Here is a 16,485-nt window from a genome sequence, read left to right as displayed (position 1 = left end):
GGGGTTGGGATTTGGCATTATCCCAAATTCAGCATTTTTACTGTTCTAAGGTATGATATTAAGTACTCTTTTATTTACAAAATTGTCAAAAAAGTGAGGTCAGTGTATCTTAAGAGAAACATAAATTTATTCTTAAATACAAAATTGTGATCTTTCAGGTGTATGTCTACGTATCTATAACCTTGATTCATCCAAAAAACATACGGACATAAGGAGCTTGGATAATTTAATTCCAAAGTGAGAGGTAACATTATTTTTCGGAGGAATATGATTCTTCTATCTAGGCAGAATTTCAATAGCAAATAAAGAAGTGTGAACCAAACATCCTAATCTACAAACGGAGTGACAGGCAGCATATTATATATTTCTTTTTATATTTGAATGATACAGTGATTATAAAAATGCTTCAGTAACTGTTGTGCTCACATAATCAACTCTTGAATACTATTTCTTGTTACCATTTTCAGTTTTTGCAGTAGAACTTTCATGAGAAAAGACTGGTGTTGTTTTGAATTATGTAAATTTCCTGTGTATTGAGTGGGTAAAAAGGGATGAAATTGGGGTAAAGAGCTGCCTTAGAAAATTAGACCAATTCAGTTCATCATTTTACATGCAGTGGAACAGGATTAGATTGGATTGGGTTATGGCTTTTCTGTTTCCACACCCTGCCTGGTAAATGGTGCTGTGGGGCTCATGCTGTGGTCCATAGCCCTTCAGGAGTGGCATCAGCAGAGGCTTGTCAGAAACTGGTAATCTCAGGCCCTAACCCAGACCTATGGAATCAAGGCCTGCCTTTTAACAAGATACCCAGGTGACTCATATGCATGTTAAATTTTGAGAAGCTCGGGATTATAGTTTTATCAGGTTCTATTATTTTAATTGCATAAAGATATCCATGATACTTTTGGGTGTGAAATCAGCAGGGTAGAAAAGTACTTGAATTCATGCCATCATTCAGCAAATATTTGTTGAGCTACATTAGGTGCCAAGTTTGTTTTGGGGATGAGAGATGGTTAAGATACTGTCTACTTTCAGTAAGCTCATCAAAGCAGGTGAGACCAATAAGACAGATGATGGTAGTACAATGTGATAAGCCCAATAATAGAGATTTGTATATGATATTTCCAGGTGTAAGTAGGTTACCTAATTTTCATGGGTGGAGAGGGGAGGAGGAATAGGAGAAAATAAATCTCCCCGAGTTGACTCCATTTTTTTTTTTTTTTAAGATTTTATTTATTTGACAGAGAGAGATCACAAGTAGGCAGAGAGGCAACCAGGCGGGTGGGGAGGAAGAAGCAGGCTCCCTGCCTAGCAGAGAGCCCGATGCGGGACTTGATCTCAGGACCCTGAGATCATGACCTGAGTTGAAGGCAGAGGCTTAACCCACTGAGCCACCCAGGCAGCCCACCCCAAGTTGACTCCTAAAGGATAAGTAGGCATGTATTAGTTTTCTATTGCTGCTTAACAAATTACACCCAACTTAGTGGCTTGAAAGAGCTAGTTATTATTACGTCACATTTTCTCTAGGCCAGACACCCAGGCATGACTCAAATGAATTTTCTGCTTAGGGTCTCAAAGGGCAAAAACAAAGTGTTGGCCTGGCTGAGATCTTTATGGGGATGGGGGGTGTACTCAGTGGCATCTTTCCAAGCTCATGTGGTTGTCGACAGAATTCTGTTCCTTGTGGTTATAGGACTGAGGTTTCTCCTTTCTGCTGGGTGTTGAACAAGGGCCGGTCTTGGCTCCAAAGAGACACTGTAGTTCCTTGTTACAGGCCCTCTCACAGCATGGTATCTAGCTCTTTCAAGGCCAGCAGGAGATCCTTCTGCCTTAGTCACCTAAGGTGGAGCCATCTGTTAAAATGCAGTCAAGGGACTTTGGATCTGCACTTTCAAACCTGGTGGAGAGAGATGTGGATCCATTGGCCATCTTATCTGTGAGTCAGAGTGAACAGGACAGAGGTGGGCAGGAGGGAAGCTCTGGAGAGCAGCAGGGATGGTTGCATACAAGGTGCAGGAAGGCAGGGAGACATAGGTGAAGTCAGTGTGGTGCAGGGAGAATGTGCCAGTGCAGGGTTGTCACAGAGGAGGTGAGAATGTGTTAAGGAGTGGGAGACAGCTGAATACATTTAAGTCTTTATTCTTTCCTCCATTAGCCATTCAGTGGTAAACACCTATCAGATGATGGGCAGTCCGTGTACAAACACTGGACGTTGTGTTTCATTTGTGCCCCAAATCCACGGTGGTTCCTGTTATATAATAATGGCTCAAAAATGTTATTTATTGGGGCACCTGGGTGGCTCAGTGGGTTAAGGCCTCTGCCTTCAGCTCAGGTCGTGATCCCAGGGTCCTGGGATCGAGCCCTGTGTCGGGCTCTCAGCTCAGCGGGGAGCCTGCTTCCCACCCCCCTCTGCCTGCCTTTCTGCCTACTTGTGATCTCTGTCAAATAAATAAATAAAATCTTTAAAAAAATGTTATTTATTTATTTATTATTATAATTTTTAAGTATTTTATTTTTTTATTTGAGAGAAAGAGAGGGAGAGAGCACAAGCAGAGTGAAGGAATAGAGGGAGAGCTGGGAGCCCAATGTGGGACTCAATCCCAGGACCCTATGATCATGACCTCAGCCAAAGGCAGATGCTTAATCATCTGAACCACCCAGGCACCCTTGATAAGTGTTTTTTAAATAGGTAATTAATTTCGTGAGGGTTTTGAGATTCTTTACTCTCCCCTCAGAATTCTTTCATCAGAGATTCTGTTCTTTTGAGATAATGTTTCTTCAGTCGGTCAACAGGAATAGGTAGGCTAACTTAATTTTTATGAAGTCTGGATATATTCTTGGCAGTTTGAAATCTAACAGAACACTTGACAGCTACCGTGGGGAGTCCACCATGTGCCATGTGCTGCAATACGGCTTTCTCCGTGGATCTCAGTTCAGTAAAGAGGTTATGATTTCTCCAAATCACAGACTAAAAAGCAGGGTCCCAGAAATGAAATCACTTGCTTAGCATTGCACCACTAGTAAGGTGGACTGGGGATTGGACCCTCAGATGCCTGACTCTAACACTGAACAGAAGAGAACTCACTCACTGTGTGTGAAACACTAAATATTTTAAGGAATCCTATTAAAACACAAGGTTGTCGTATTAAAGAAGTGTGTCACTGCTAACTGAAAAGATAAGCCAGAAAACCAGAAGAGAAACACCAGAAGTAGGAGCAAATGCACATGGGAGTTTAGTATATAGTATACACATGTTGATGTTGGGACAGATGAATGGCCACCTGGTGAAGATACTGGGTGCTTACTTCACATTATAGTGTGAATATATTCAGATTTATCAAAGATTCAAATGTGGGAAATTGTAAATATAATAGAAAAACAAAGTAGAAGCTTTTTATAATTTGGGAGTAGAAAAGGATTTTCTAACTTTTATTCAAATCTAGAAGCCATGAAAGAAAAGTTTGGTAATTTCTGTTCTTAAACAACAATAATCTCTGCATATTTAAAAATATCATAAAAAAGTTAAAAAGACAAATGACAAACTGGGAAAAAAAGAATAAGGCATCTCATAATGTAGACAAAAGACTAATCTTCCTAATTTATCAAGACCCAAAGATGAGTAATCATTCCAACAGAAAATAGACCAAGGATGTGAAATGATATTTGACAGAAAAGGAAAAACAAGAAACTTTTAAATATACAAAGTGATCTTCAGTTTCTTCCTAATGAAATAAATGCAAATTATAATTATAGTAAGATATTTTTCATTCATCATCTTGGCAAAAATCCCAAAATTTGATAACATGCTCTGTTGACAGGCTACAGGAACACAGGTTCTAATCCAAGGCTCATGGGACTATTGAGTGGGGAAGCTCATGTGGAAATTAGCTGTTGACCAGCAGTTTCACTTCTTTCTTTTTTTTTTTTTTTGGAAGATTTTAAAGATTTATTTCTTTATTTGAAAGAGAAAGTGAGCAAGCATGAGCAGAGGGAGAAGCAGAGAGAGAATCACAAGCAGGCTCCATGCTGGATGCAGAGCCCAATGTCTTAAGAGCCTGAGATCACAACAGGAGCCAAAACCAAGAGTCAGATGCTCAACCAACTAAGCCACCCAGCCCACCCCCCCCGGCAGTTTCAGTTCTGAGAAGCCATTCCACAGATGTCCTAGCACAAATGCAAAATGACATACATGCTAGTTTTTCACTGTAATGTAATATGACTTGGAAAAAAGATCAGAAACAACCCAAACATTCATAAATATGGAACCAGTTAAGTAGATCATGAAATATCATTCAGTGCAATTCTGTGCAGCTGTGATGAAAGACCAAGAATGTTCTTTGTGACCTGATAAAAATCTCTGAGGTATTTTGTTAAATGAAAAGAGAGGTAGAAAACAGTATTATGATATGCTACCTTTGTACATCAGAGCAAGAAAATAAGAATATATATTTATGTTTCTTTGTATTGTTATAAAGAAAATGTTGCAAGGACATATTAGACTCTAATAACAGTGGTTACTGGGTGGAGGTATTGAGTTGGCCAGATGGAGGTGGATGAGTGGGGAAGTTTTCACTACACTACTGCTTTCTGTGTATATTTTTACCTTGAACCATCTGAATTCAAAAAACAAATGATGTATAGAAAGATACCAAGCTAAGACTGTGAATCTATCACAGTCATATACGGCTATATTGGCAAGTGGTTGCCTGGTTTGCTTACCCGTCAGTAAAGAAACATTAATCACATATCTCAATCTATGCATTTATTTGAAAATTATATGATTTACTATTATACAAATTGTATTTTGTACCTTAAAGCCATAGACCAAAAAAGGAACTGAAATTGTGTAATATAAAAATGAAATTAACAGTATTTATTCTGTTATAAACAAGTTTGTTATCATTAAAATATTAATATTCATGAATCTTTTTTGAAAGCTTGATTCAAAGCTTTATGTTGACATTATCTGAAGTCTGTTTTTTAGATTCATTTGTAATGGTTATCATAGCCAGGATGACTGAGTATTTTGGTTTCTCTAGAACTTAGGGGTTCCTCACATGTGGGACTTCAGTGCTGTGACTAGGTCAATCCGGGGAAAACTGGGGCAGTCAGTCTCCTTTGTCATAGCTTAAAAAGACATATCCCAAAGATATATAAGACTAACTTGAAGAAGTGATCGTTCACCAAACCTACCAAGTCATGACACTCATTTCTCAGCATTTCCCATTAATTATGTGAAGGCTTTTGCATATTTGACCTGCTGAATTTTCTTTTTTTTTTTTTTTTAAGATTTTTATTTATTTATTTGGTAGAGAGAGATCACAAGTAGGCAGAAGCAGGCAGAGAGAGAGGGGGAAGCAGGCTCCCCGATGAGCAGAGAGCCCCAGGCGGGGCTCGATCCCAGGACTCTGAGATCATGATCTGAGCTGAAGGCAGAGGCTTAAACCACTGAGCCACCCAGGCGCCCCACCTGCTGAATTTTCATCTTTCCTGATGACAGTCAGTTTTTTTTGGAAATCAATAAAAAGTATCACATATTTGTATTTTTAAAAGTAATTTCAAAGCCCCCTCAAACCCTTCATTTGGAGGATTTTTTTAAAAAAGATTTTATTTATTTATTTGAAAGTGTGAGAAACAGTGAGAGAGGGAACACAAACAGGGGGAGTGGGAGAGGGAGAAGCAGGCTTCCTGCTAAGCAGGGAGCCTGACGTGGGGCCAGATCCCAGGACCCTGAGATCATGACCTGAGGTGAAGGCAGACGCTTAATGACTGAGCCACACAGGTGCCCCTATTTGGAGGACTTCAAAATTGGGAAACTGTTCCCCAATTTTTAAGTGTGTAATTGTGAGTTTATATGTAGGCATACATTGTTTATGACCACAAAACTATGTAAATGAAACATATTTCTGGATACCCATTAACAAATGCTCTTTGCCAGTGAGTATCTTTGTTTTTTTTAAAATTTTTTATTGTGTTATGTTAGCCACGATAGAATACATCACTAGTTTTTGACACAGAGTTCCAAGATTCATTGTTTATGTACAACACCCAGTGCTCCATGCAATATGTGCCGTCCTTAATACCCACCATTGGGGTCACCCATCTCCCATCCCCTCCCCATCCTCCAAAGCTCTCAATTTGTTCTTCAGAGTCCACAATCTCTCATGATTCATTTCCCCCTCTGATTTCCCCCAATTCACTAATCCTTTCTTTCTCCTAATATCCTCTAAGTTATTCTGTATGTTCTACAAGTAGGGGAAACCATATAATTGACTTTCTCTGCTTGACTATTTCACTCAGTATAATCTCCTCCAGTCCCGTACATACAAAAGTTGGGTATTCATATATTCCATTGTATATATGAACCACATCTTTATCTACCCATCTGTCAAAGGGCATCTCAGCTCTTTCCACACTTTGGCGATTGTAGACATTGCTGCTACGAACATTGGGGTACTTATGGACCTTCTTTTCACTACATCTATATCTTTGGGGTGACAAGCCAGTAGTGCAATCGCAGGGTCACAGGGTAGCTCTATTTTTAATTTTTTGAGGAATCTTCACACTGTTTTCAAAGTGGCTACACCAACTTGCATTCCTACCAACAGTGTAAGAGGGTTCCTCCTTCTCCACATCCTCTCCAGCAGTTGTTATTTTCTGCCTTGTTAACCTTTGCAATTCTAACTGGTGCAAGATGGTATCTCAATGTGGTTTTGATTTGAATTTCCCTGATGGCTAGTGATGATGAACTTTTTTTCATGTGTCTGTTAGCCATTGTATGTCTTCAATGGAAAAGTGCCTATTCATGTCTTCTGCCCATTTTTAAACATGATTATCTATTTTTTGTGTGTTGAGTTTGAAAAGTTATTTATAGATCTTGGATATCAACCCTTTGTCTGTAAATATCTTCTCCCATTCCGTGGGTTGCCTCTTTGTTTTGTTGACTGTTTCCTTGGCTGTGCAGAAGCTTTTTATCTTGATGTAGTCTCCAAAGTTTACTTCCGCTTTTGTTTCCTTTGCCTTTGGAAACCTGTCTTGAAAGAAATGCTGTGGCCACTGTTGGAGAGGTTACTGCCTATGTTTTCCTCTAGGGTTTTGATGGATTCCTGTCTCACGTTGAGGTCTTTCATCCATTTTGAGTTCATCTTTGTGTATGACATAAGAGAATGGTCAAGTTTCATTCTTTTATATATAGCTGTCCAATATTCTCAGCACCACTAATTGAAGAGACTTTTTTCCACTGTATATTTTTTCCTGCTTTGTTGAAGATTATTTGACCATGGAGTTGAGGGTCCATATCTGGGCTCTCTACTCTGTTCCATTGGTGTTTCTGTTTTTGTGCCAGTACCATGCAGGACCCATCCATATGCTATCTACAAGAGATGCATTTTGAACCTAAAGTTATATCCAGACTGAGAGTGAATATATGGAGAACCATCTTTCATGCCAGTGGGCCTCAGGAGAAAGCTGGGGTAGCAATTCTCATATCAGATAAATGTAGTCAGAGGTATAGAAGGACACTACATCATTCTTAAAGGGTCTATCCAACAAGAAGATCTAACAATTATAAATGTTTATGCCCCCATCTGAGAGCAGCCAAATACATAAGCCAACTGTTCATCAAAATAGTCATATTGATAAGAACATGTTAATTTTAGGGAATCTTAACACACCCGTCTCAGCAAGACATAGATTCTCTAAGCAGAAAATCAACAAAGATATAAGAACTTTTTTTAAAAAAAATTTTTTAAGATTTTATTTATTTATTTGACAGAGAGAGAGAGATCACAAGTAGTCAGAAAGGCAGACAGAGAGAGAAAGAGAGAGAGAGAGAGGAGGAAGCAGGCTCCCCACTGAGCAGAGAGCCCGATATGAGGCTCGATCCCAGGACCCTGGGATCATGACCTGAGCTGAAGGCAGAGGCTTTAACCCACTGAGCCACCCAGGTGCCCTGATATAAGAGCTTTGAATGACTTTTGGACCAGATGGACCTCATAGATATATACAGAACATTCTACCCTAAAACAACAGAATAACCAAGAATAGACCATATACTGTGTCACAAATCAGGTCTCAATACCAAAAGATTGAGATTATTCCCTGGATATTCTCAGACCACAGTGCTTTGAAACTGGAATTCAATCACAAGAAAAAGTTTGAAAGAAATTCAAGCACTTGGAAGCTAAAGACCATCCTGCTCAAGAATGTTTGGATCAATCAGGAAATCAAAGAAGAACTTAAACAATTCATGGAAACTAATGAGAATGAAGACACATTGGTCCAAAACCTATGGGATATGGCAAAGGCAATACAAAGGGGGTAATTCATAACCATCCAAGCCTCACTCAAAAACATTGAAAAATCCTGAATATACAAGCACTCTTTACACCTTAAAGAATTGGAAAATCAACAACAAATTAAGCCAGCCCCACCCACAAGAAGGGGAATAATTAAGGTTGGAGCAGAGATCAATGAGTTAGAAACTAGAGATATAGTAGAACACATCAACAAAAGTAGGTTGTTCTTTGATAGAATTAATAAGATTGATGAATCACTGGCCAAACTAAGCCAAAAGAAAAGAGAAAAGACCCAAATTATTGAAGTTATGAATGAAAGGCGAGAGATCACGACTAACACCAAGGAAATAGAAACAGTCATCAGAAATTATTATCAATGGTTATATGCCAATAACTTAAGCAACCTAGGAGAAATGGATGCATTCCTGGAATAAACTTTCAAGAGTGAAACAGGAAGAAATTGACAACCTGAATAGACCAATTGAAGCAGTGATCAAAAACCTCCCAAAAAACAGAAGTCCAGGACATGACGGATTCCCTGGGGGAATTCTACCAAACCTTCAGAGAAGAAATAATACCTATTCTCCTGAACCTATTTCAAAAAATAGAAACAGAAGGAAAACTTCTAGACTTTTTCTGTGTAGCCAGCATTACCCTGATCCCCAAACCAGGCAAAGACTTCATCAAAAAGGAGAATTTCAGACCAATATTCCTAATGAATATGGATGTCAAGATTCTTAACAAGATCCTAGCTAATTGGATCGAACAGTACATTAAAAAAAATTATCCACCATGACCAGGTGGGATTTAGCCCTGGAAGGCAAGGGTGGTTCAACATTTGCAAATCAATCAATATGATAGAACAAATCAATAAGAGAAGAGAGAAGAGCTACATGGTCCTCTCTCAATTGATGTAGAAAAGCATTTGACAAAATACAGTATCCTATCCTGATTAAAACTCTTCAGAGTATAGGGATAGAGGGAACATTCCTCAGCTTCATAAAATCCGTCTATGAAAAATGCACAGCAAATATTCTCAATGGGAAAAAGCTGAGAACCCTCCCATTGATATCAGGAAAATGACAAAGATGTCCACTCTTGCCACTGTTGTTCAACATAGTACTAGAAGTCTTAGCAACAGCAATCAGACAACAAAAAGAAATAAAAAGTATTCAAATAGGCAAAGAAGAAGTCAGATTCTCTTTACAGATGACATGATACTTTATGTGGAAAACCCAAAAGACTCCACCCCCAAATTATTAGAACTCATAAAGCAATTCAGTAATGTGGCAGGATACAAAATCAATGTGCAGAAATCAGTTGCTTTCTTATACACTAACAATGAAAACATAGAAAGGGAAATTAGAGAATTGATTCCATTTACAATAGCACCAGGAACCATAAGATACCTGAGAATAAACCTAACCAAAGAGGTAAATAATCTGTACTCGAGGAACTACAAAACACTCATGAAAGAAATTGAAGAAGACACAAAAAGATGGAAAAACATTCCATGCTTATAGATCAGAAGAATAAACATTGTTAAAATGTCTCTGCTTCCCAGTGCAATCTATATTTTCAATGCCATTCGATCAAAATACCAGCGGCATTTTTCAAAGTGCTGGAACAAATAATCCTAAAATTTTTATGGAACCAGAAAAGACCCTGAATTGCTTAAGAAATGTGGAAAAAGAAGAACAAAGCTAGGGTCATGATGTTGCCTGATTTCAAGCTTTACCACAAAGCTGTGATCACCAAGACAGCATGGTACTGGCATAAAAACAGACACATAGACCAATGGGACAGAGTATCTTTCAAAAAAAGTTATCCCTTAGTCTTTGTTAGATGGTCCACCTTCCTTCCAGAGTTTCTACGAGAGTGTGTCTGATGAATTGCTTGCTCTGTGGAGAGAAGTTCTGCCATGTTCTTGTTGGGCACTTGTAGTGTTTGTCATATTCAATCTTTGGTCTTTTTCAGAGGAATCTTTGAAGTCCTTTGTCTCTACTTTGCAGGTCAGTTTGTCTAAAGTTAGATAATATAATCTGGACTGAGTCATAATAATCTGTCATAGGTGCCAGTAGGTTGAAGGAAGATGTATGTTGGAGGACTTAGCTCTGGTGTGGGACTTGCCTCTTCCATCAGCCTGCCACTGGCATGACTATCATACCTAGGCAGGAAGAAGGCGACTTTATCCACTTCAGTATTAACTGATATTGAACCTTAATCTCTCTCCTATTTTGGCCACCAAAGAATTAAGACAGTAATAAAGGATTCCTCCCATGTCCAAATGATCGTGGTGTGTGGATTTGTATACCCACCCGAAGGCCTGGTGTGGGATTTGCATACCCACCCGAAGGCCTGGCTGCTGATGTACTGTCCCCATTGTTACAGTGCTTTTCATGGCATGGCTTCCTGCACACAGAGAAGTTCGTTTCTGGTGTGTCAAACAGTTACCCAAAAATATGGCCTAAGCCACATTTTCTGTGTTCTAGGAGCAAGCTGAGGAAGATAAGAAGCCCAGAGATGGTGCCACCCCATTGAGTCACGGTAATCATCCCCATCATTTACAATTTTAGTACACAATGAATAACTTTTAAATGAAGTTTTTATTAGATTGCTTTTGTTGTTTTAGGTTTATTAATTAAGCTTGTAAACATAGTGTCATTTATTGTCATTGCTGTTACATACTGTTCTGGAGACTTTATCAGAGTCATCTAAGATTTCCAAATATGTACAGCAAGAAAAATGCTGAAGCTCTGGCCTCATTTTTTTGCCTTTTAAAAATGCTGTAAGTAAAACAACTTCTGTTTTGTAAACCTTCCCTGAGAACAAGACAATAAGCAATGTTACTTAGTTTAGTGTAATTCTTTGCTTGAGCTTTTCCCAGAGTAGTTTCATCTTCTAATGATTGCATTTGCGCTCTTCCACTGAAGTCTTGTTTTAGAAGAGATTGCACATTTGCTCTAAATTGAATATCCCTCATTATGGTTAATACATCAATAGGTTTTAGATAACAGCTTATTAGTATTCAGCTAATTCTCTGATGTTTTAAATTTATTTATTTATTTAAAAGAGAAAGCACAAGTGGGGGACATGCAGAGAGAGAGGGAGGGAGAGACCCTTTAGCAGGCTCCATGCCCACCGCAGAGCTCACAATGGTGAGATCATGACCTGAGCTGAAATCAGGAGTCGGATGCTTAACAAATTGAGCCAGCCAGGTTCCCCTCTGATGCAGATGGTATTTTCTTGGAATATATATTCCATTATTTTATGATTATTACTATACAAGCAGACACCTGCTATTAAATTTTCTGTAAAATATAGTTGAATTTTCAACATTTTTGCTCCATGGAAGGAAGCATATACATTTGATAAATATTTTCTAATGATCTTTTGAAAGTATGTTTAACATTTGTTGAATAAGCTTTTTTTTTTTTTTAATAAACAATGGAAACAACTAAAAATATCTTGAAAAAAATGACAAGCAAAAATTGAGGTTTTAAAGACCATTTTATATTGTTCAGTTTGGGGACAAAATATTGAAAATTCATGATCTTCCATCTAAATGCTTTTAAAATAAAAGTTGTTTTCTGCTCTAAGCAAAATATGCTGCTTTAAATTCTTTTCTTCTCTTGCTGTCAGATAGTCATGTTCTTTGCTGAAAAAGCAAAATAGAATACAGTAATTTGATAATTATGTAGCTTGATGTTCAACTCCATTGAGATACATTTTTGTTATGCAACATTGGAATTCTAGAAATAAATTTGGACTGTATCTGGCCCTAACAGCGGGGCTTTTTTAAACGTTATTTTTTCCTTTGTACGAGAGATTTTGTGATTTATAATGTTGTTGTTCTCCTTTGCAGGTATATTTTCACTTTAATGCAAATTGTTCTAGATTCTTCTGCTCCGTGGTTATAACATTTATTCTAGAAAAAGAAGATGCAGTTAGACCAACAATTTAAGAATGTTTGGCCCTCAAAATTTAGATATTTTTAGTAATTTAGTATTTATAGTTTCATATAGCCAAATATATGTTTGTTGGAAATAGTATTTTCAGTTTTATTGGAAGTGCCTCTTTGCTCTTGTTCTTCCATTGTCAGACTAGTTTTTATGGTTAGTGGTCCATTCTCAAAAGTTTTCACCTGTGGTTTATCCTCAAATCTGAGGTTGTTGCTGTTTGTCCCAACTATTGTCCATAGGTACATGTTTAGAAGAAGGATGGGATTAATTTTTGCATACAGATGCAACAGACTGCTAGTGGAAATGGAAATGAAATTATCTGAGGGGGCTTTTGAGGTCCTGCTTTTAGTGGAATGAAGGAAACTGTTCTCTAAATTGCCTATTATATTATAGTGACGATTTTCTTACTCCAATTCCTGAAAATTGTTTGATTTTTTTCTGCAGGCTTCTTGCAAGACAAAAGATTTAGTCCTTACTTATGTCTTAAAAATAATAACAAAAGGAAAGCAAAAAAATTGAATACATACATATTTATATGTAAACAGAAAATTGTATTAAAAAAATAAACACAATTCTTTGTCCTGATTTTACAAGGAAGAAATTTCTTTGGAAATCATTACAAAATAATTTACTGAGAGCACAATCTTTGCCCTAATACTGTCCTGTGTTATAGATGATGAAGCTTTGAGAGGCCCTTTGACTTTTTTAGGGTAGACAACTAGTGAATGATGGATCCAGGGTTTAAGCCCACATCTAGTAATTCTAAAGCTTATGTCCTTTCTGCTTTACCTGTTATTTAGCATCCTCCTTACTTTGTAGCTATTAAGACAAAAATAGAGAAAATGAATCTTGCTAAGAAATGTGATGGAAAAGATAACTGCTCATAATCAAGGTGCTAATGCTGTGTAATCCAGCCCTCTGTGTCCATGGGAACTGGCTGAACTAGATTTTTCCTGACATAGTCATGCCTTGGAATTAATTTTGTTTGGTTCTTTTGGAAACTTTCTGAGCTAGAGTATTCCTGGTGATTCAGAAATTTTAACAATTGCCTTGGATACCTCTAAGTAAAGGTTTGTTTTAGTAAGTATTATTTGTTAATAATTATTTATGACTTAAGGTATCCAGTTAGTGCTATTAATCACTCCATAATCCCAGATCTCCGCACCTGAAGTCTCCAAGATAAAAACAGCTCATTTCTTCTGTTGGATGAGCGATCTGGCTTTTTCCCTTCTAAATTTTAAGTGTTTTTTTTTAACTAATGCTAATATTTTTTGGTTGAGTGTTGGGGCAGTGAGGTCTTTATAAACATAAAAAGAGTAGAAGAAATTATAAAGGAAAATGATATATATATATATAAATTAAATTATATATAAATATATTTATATATATATAAATATATTTATATATAATATATATAAATTAAACTTTGTACATCAAAGAACACCATAATAAAAATTAAAATGGAAATAAACCAGCAAATATTTACCACAACTACTGACTGAAGGTCCATGCACACAGTGGATTTAGAAGAAATAATGAGATACACTAACATCTCAGTGCAGAAATAGACAAAAGACATGAACAGGCAATTCATGAAAGATGGAATAAAAGAAGCTAAAACAGAAATGTGTTAAATACATTTAATTTACTAGAAAGCAAAGAAATATACCTTTAAATGTAATGATGAACATTTTTTTGGCCTCCTAATTAACAATTAAAAACATGCTGACTCCACTTGCTGGTGGACCAAGGGAGCTGGCTGTCCATACGCTGCTATTGTGAGTGCAAGTTGTTCCATTGTTTTACGGAACATATTGTTGGCATTTATTGTTAAATAAACATTTCCTTCAACTCTGGAACTCCATTTTTTGGAATTTCTCTCAGTGAAGTAAGCCATCTGCATTGAAGGTATGCATATGATATTGGTTGTGGTACTGATTATAAATGGAGAAGAGCTGGGAATAATATAATTGTCCTATGAATTTCGAATAGGTAAAATATTATGGTACAACTGTGTGTAGACAGTTGTGTGTTCACTTAAGTGCTTTCGAAAAAAATTAAATTACATGGGAGGGAAAGCTTATGGTAACATATTAAGGAGGAAAAAAGCTCAGGTGAGTAATCTCAGTGTGGTTGAAAAAAAAACAACTATCTATAGCATGGAAAGAAAGATGTTAACAATTATGATCTCTAAGTTGTGAAATAAAAGAACCTTTTCTATCATTTCTAAGGTTTTTGTTTTGTTTTATTTTGTTTGTGGTTTTTATATTTTGCAATTAGTAGGTAATCATGGTACAGTCAGGTAAATATTGAAAAATTAATTTGGAAAATTCTGAACATAAAAACTTCAGTTTATGGAGTAGAGGATGCTGTTGGAATGTCTGTTTTTGGATTTCTTCTTTTTTTTGTAAGTAAACTTTTCATTTTGGAATAATTTTAGATTTGAGAAAAGTTGCATAGTATAGGTAGTCTTGTATGCCCTTCCCCGGTTTCTGCTAATATCCGTCCGTATCTTATATGACTGTAGGACATTTGTCTGAACTAAGAGATTAATGTTGGTACATCACTGTCAACAAACTGCTTAGTTTATTCAAATTCCACTGAATTTTTTAATAATGCTTTTTCTCCAGATTATCATTAGAGGTCTCTGGGCATCTGGCACTTTGACCGGCACCTGCCACTGAACCCTGCCTTCCTCCATTTCGCTTTGGCCCAACAGAATATGCTGTCTTGGGGCACCTGGTTGCCTCAGTCAGCTACGAGTCTGCCTTCAGTTCAGGTCATGATCCCAGGGTCCTGGGATGGAGCCCCATGTTGAGTTCCCTGCTCAGTGGGGAATCTGCTTCTCCCTCTGACCCTTACTTTGCTAGTGCTCTCTCTCTCACTTTCTCTGTCTTTGAAATAAATTATAAAATCTTTAAAAAACAATAATGTACAGTATAGACCTTTTGCTGTCTTTTGCCTGGAGGCCTCTTCTTCTGGCTTATCCAAGTAGCTGGCTCCCTCAGAACAGCATTATCTTCTCTACTTTCCCTATTTTGTGTTTTTCTCCCTCTTCTGTTTTCTCTCAGCATATCCTAGGGCATTTGGCTTTTAAAAATTAAGTTATACAATATGCTTTGTCTCCCACTTAAATTGGGTATCTTTTAAAAAGGCATGTCATCAGGTCCAATCCGGCTGGTAGGATTTACCATTTAGTATACTGAAGTATACTGAAGTAATAATTTACTAGCACTCTGAAGGATTAATTAGCTCAATGGCCTGGAGAAGAATTAGCACAGCTTCCAAAAGTGCTTAACTTACTTTCAGGGAGTAGTTCTGGTGCTGGGGGATATGGTTCATTAAATGATTCTGAAAGATTCAAAGATGGTCCTTTGAGCATTGTACTTCTGTTAGAGTAACTAGTTCATTTTCTGGGTGTAATGACAGAAATACTACTTTACAAAGTAATTGTATGTCAGTGGAAATAATACCCACAATTTTAAAACTTTGTGAGCGGTCTGTTGATTGTCACCAGTGTAGTTCCTTACCTAAGAATGGACAGCAACACCAGCAAAGGGAAAAAACAAATCAATCTTACTTTAGTCCCTTCTATTTTTATAAACGGCATTTATTGTCAATAAATGGATAGCTAAATGTTTAGGTATTTGGCAACTTTGAATATACGGAATTACATTTTCGTTGAGCTATGTAACTGTCACTGGAGGATAAGCAGGGGACTTCTTTGAAACTAATAGACTTTTTTTGGGGGGAAACTTTAACAAAATGTGTTCAGATGCACTTTAATTTAAAAAGAAGATGTTTTCTACACACACACTCACACACACACACACACACACACACACAATACTACTCCGTAAAAAAATAGTTTTTAGTATATATTTTCAAATAATTTATTTGGTCTTGAAGAGTGGTTTGTAAAGGAGCTAATCTTTGAACTTAAATAGTCAAGTTGACAGACCTCCCTGTAGTATTCTGACACTTCGAGGTGAATTAGCAGTGCTGTGAATATAAACTCTCACAAAGGAAGAAGCACATTTATTTTCTTCTGGGGGTCAATCAATAGATGATATCAATTGATAAAACTATATAAAAGTGCAAAGATAGAGGAAGGGCCTATATTTATAAAACTTATTCATGAAGAGTTTTTATGGGTCATGTTGAATTCTTTACTATATGAAAGTAGACATCATATGAAAATTTTTACTGCATTAAATAACTTCCTG

The 16,485-nt window shown here is 37.0% G+C and overlaps 1 protein-coding gene across 1 annotated transcript in view; it reads left to right on the top strand.

Moving 5' to 3' along the window:
* L3MBTL4 (L3MBTL histone methyl-lysine binding protein 4) overlaps positions 1 to 16,485 on the top strand; it is a 403,808-nt gene that overhangs the window by 93,848 nt on the left and 293,475 nt on the right. Inside the window, exon 4 of the mRNA XM_082699053.1 lies at positions 10,790 to 10,844. Coding sequence (XP_082555179.1) covers positions 10,790 to 10,844 — 55 coding nt within the window. The remainder of the gene's footprint in view (positions 1 to 10,789; positions 10,845 to 16,485) is intronic.

The sequence above is a fragment of the Mustela nivalis genome (genome assembly GCF_964662115.1).
Source record: "Mustela nivalis genome assembly, chromosome: 14".
Lineage (NCBI taxonomy): Eukaryota > Metazoa > Chordata > Mammalia > Carnivora > Mustelidae > Mustela > Mustela nivalis.
Note: the sequence above shows the minus strand (reverse complement) of the source record. Positions and strands in the feature narration are given on the sequence as shown.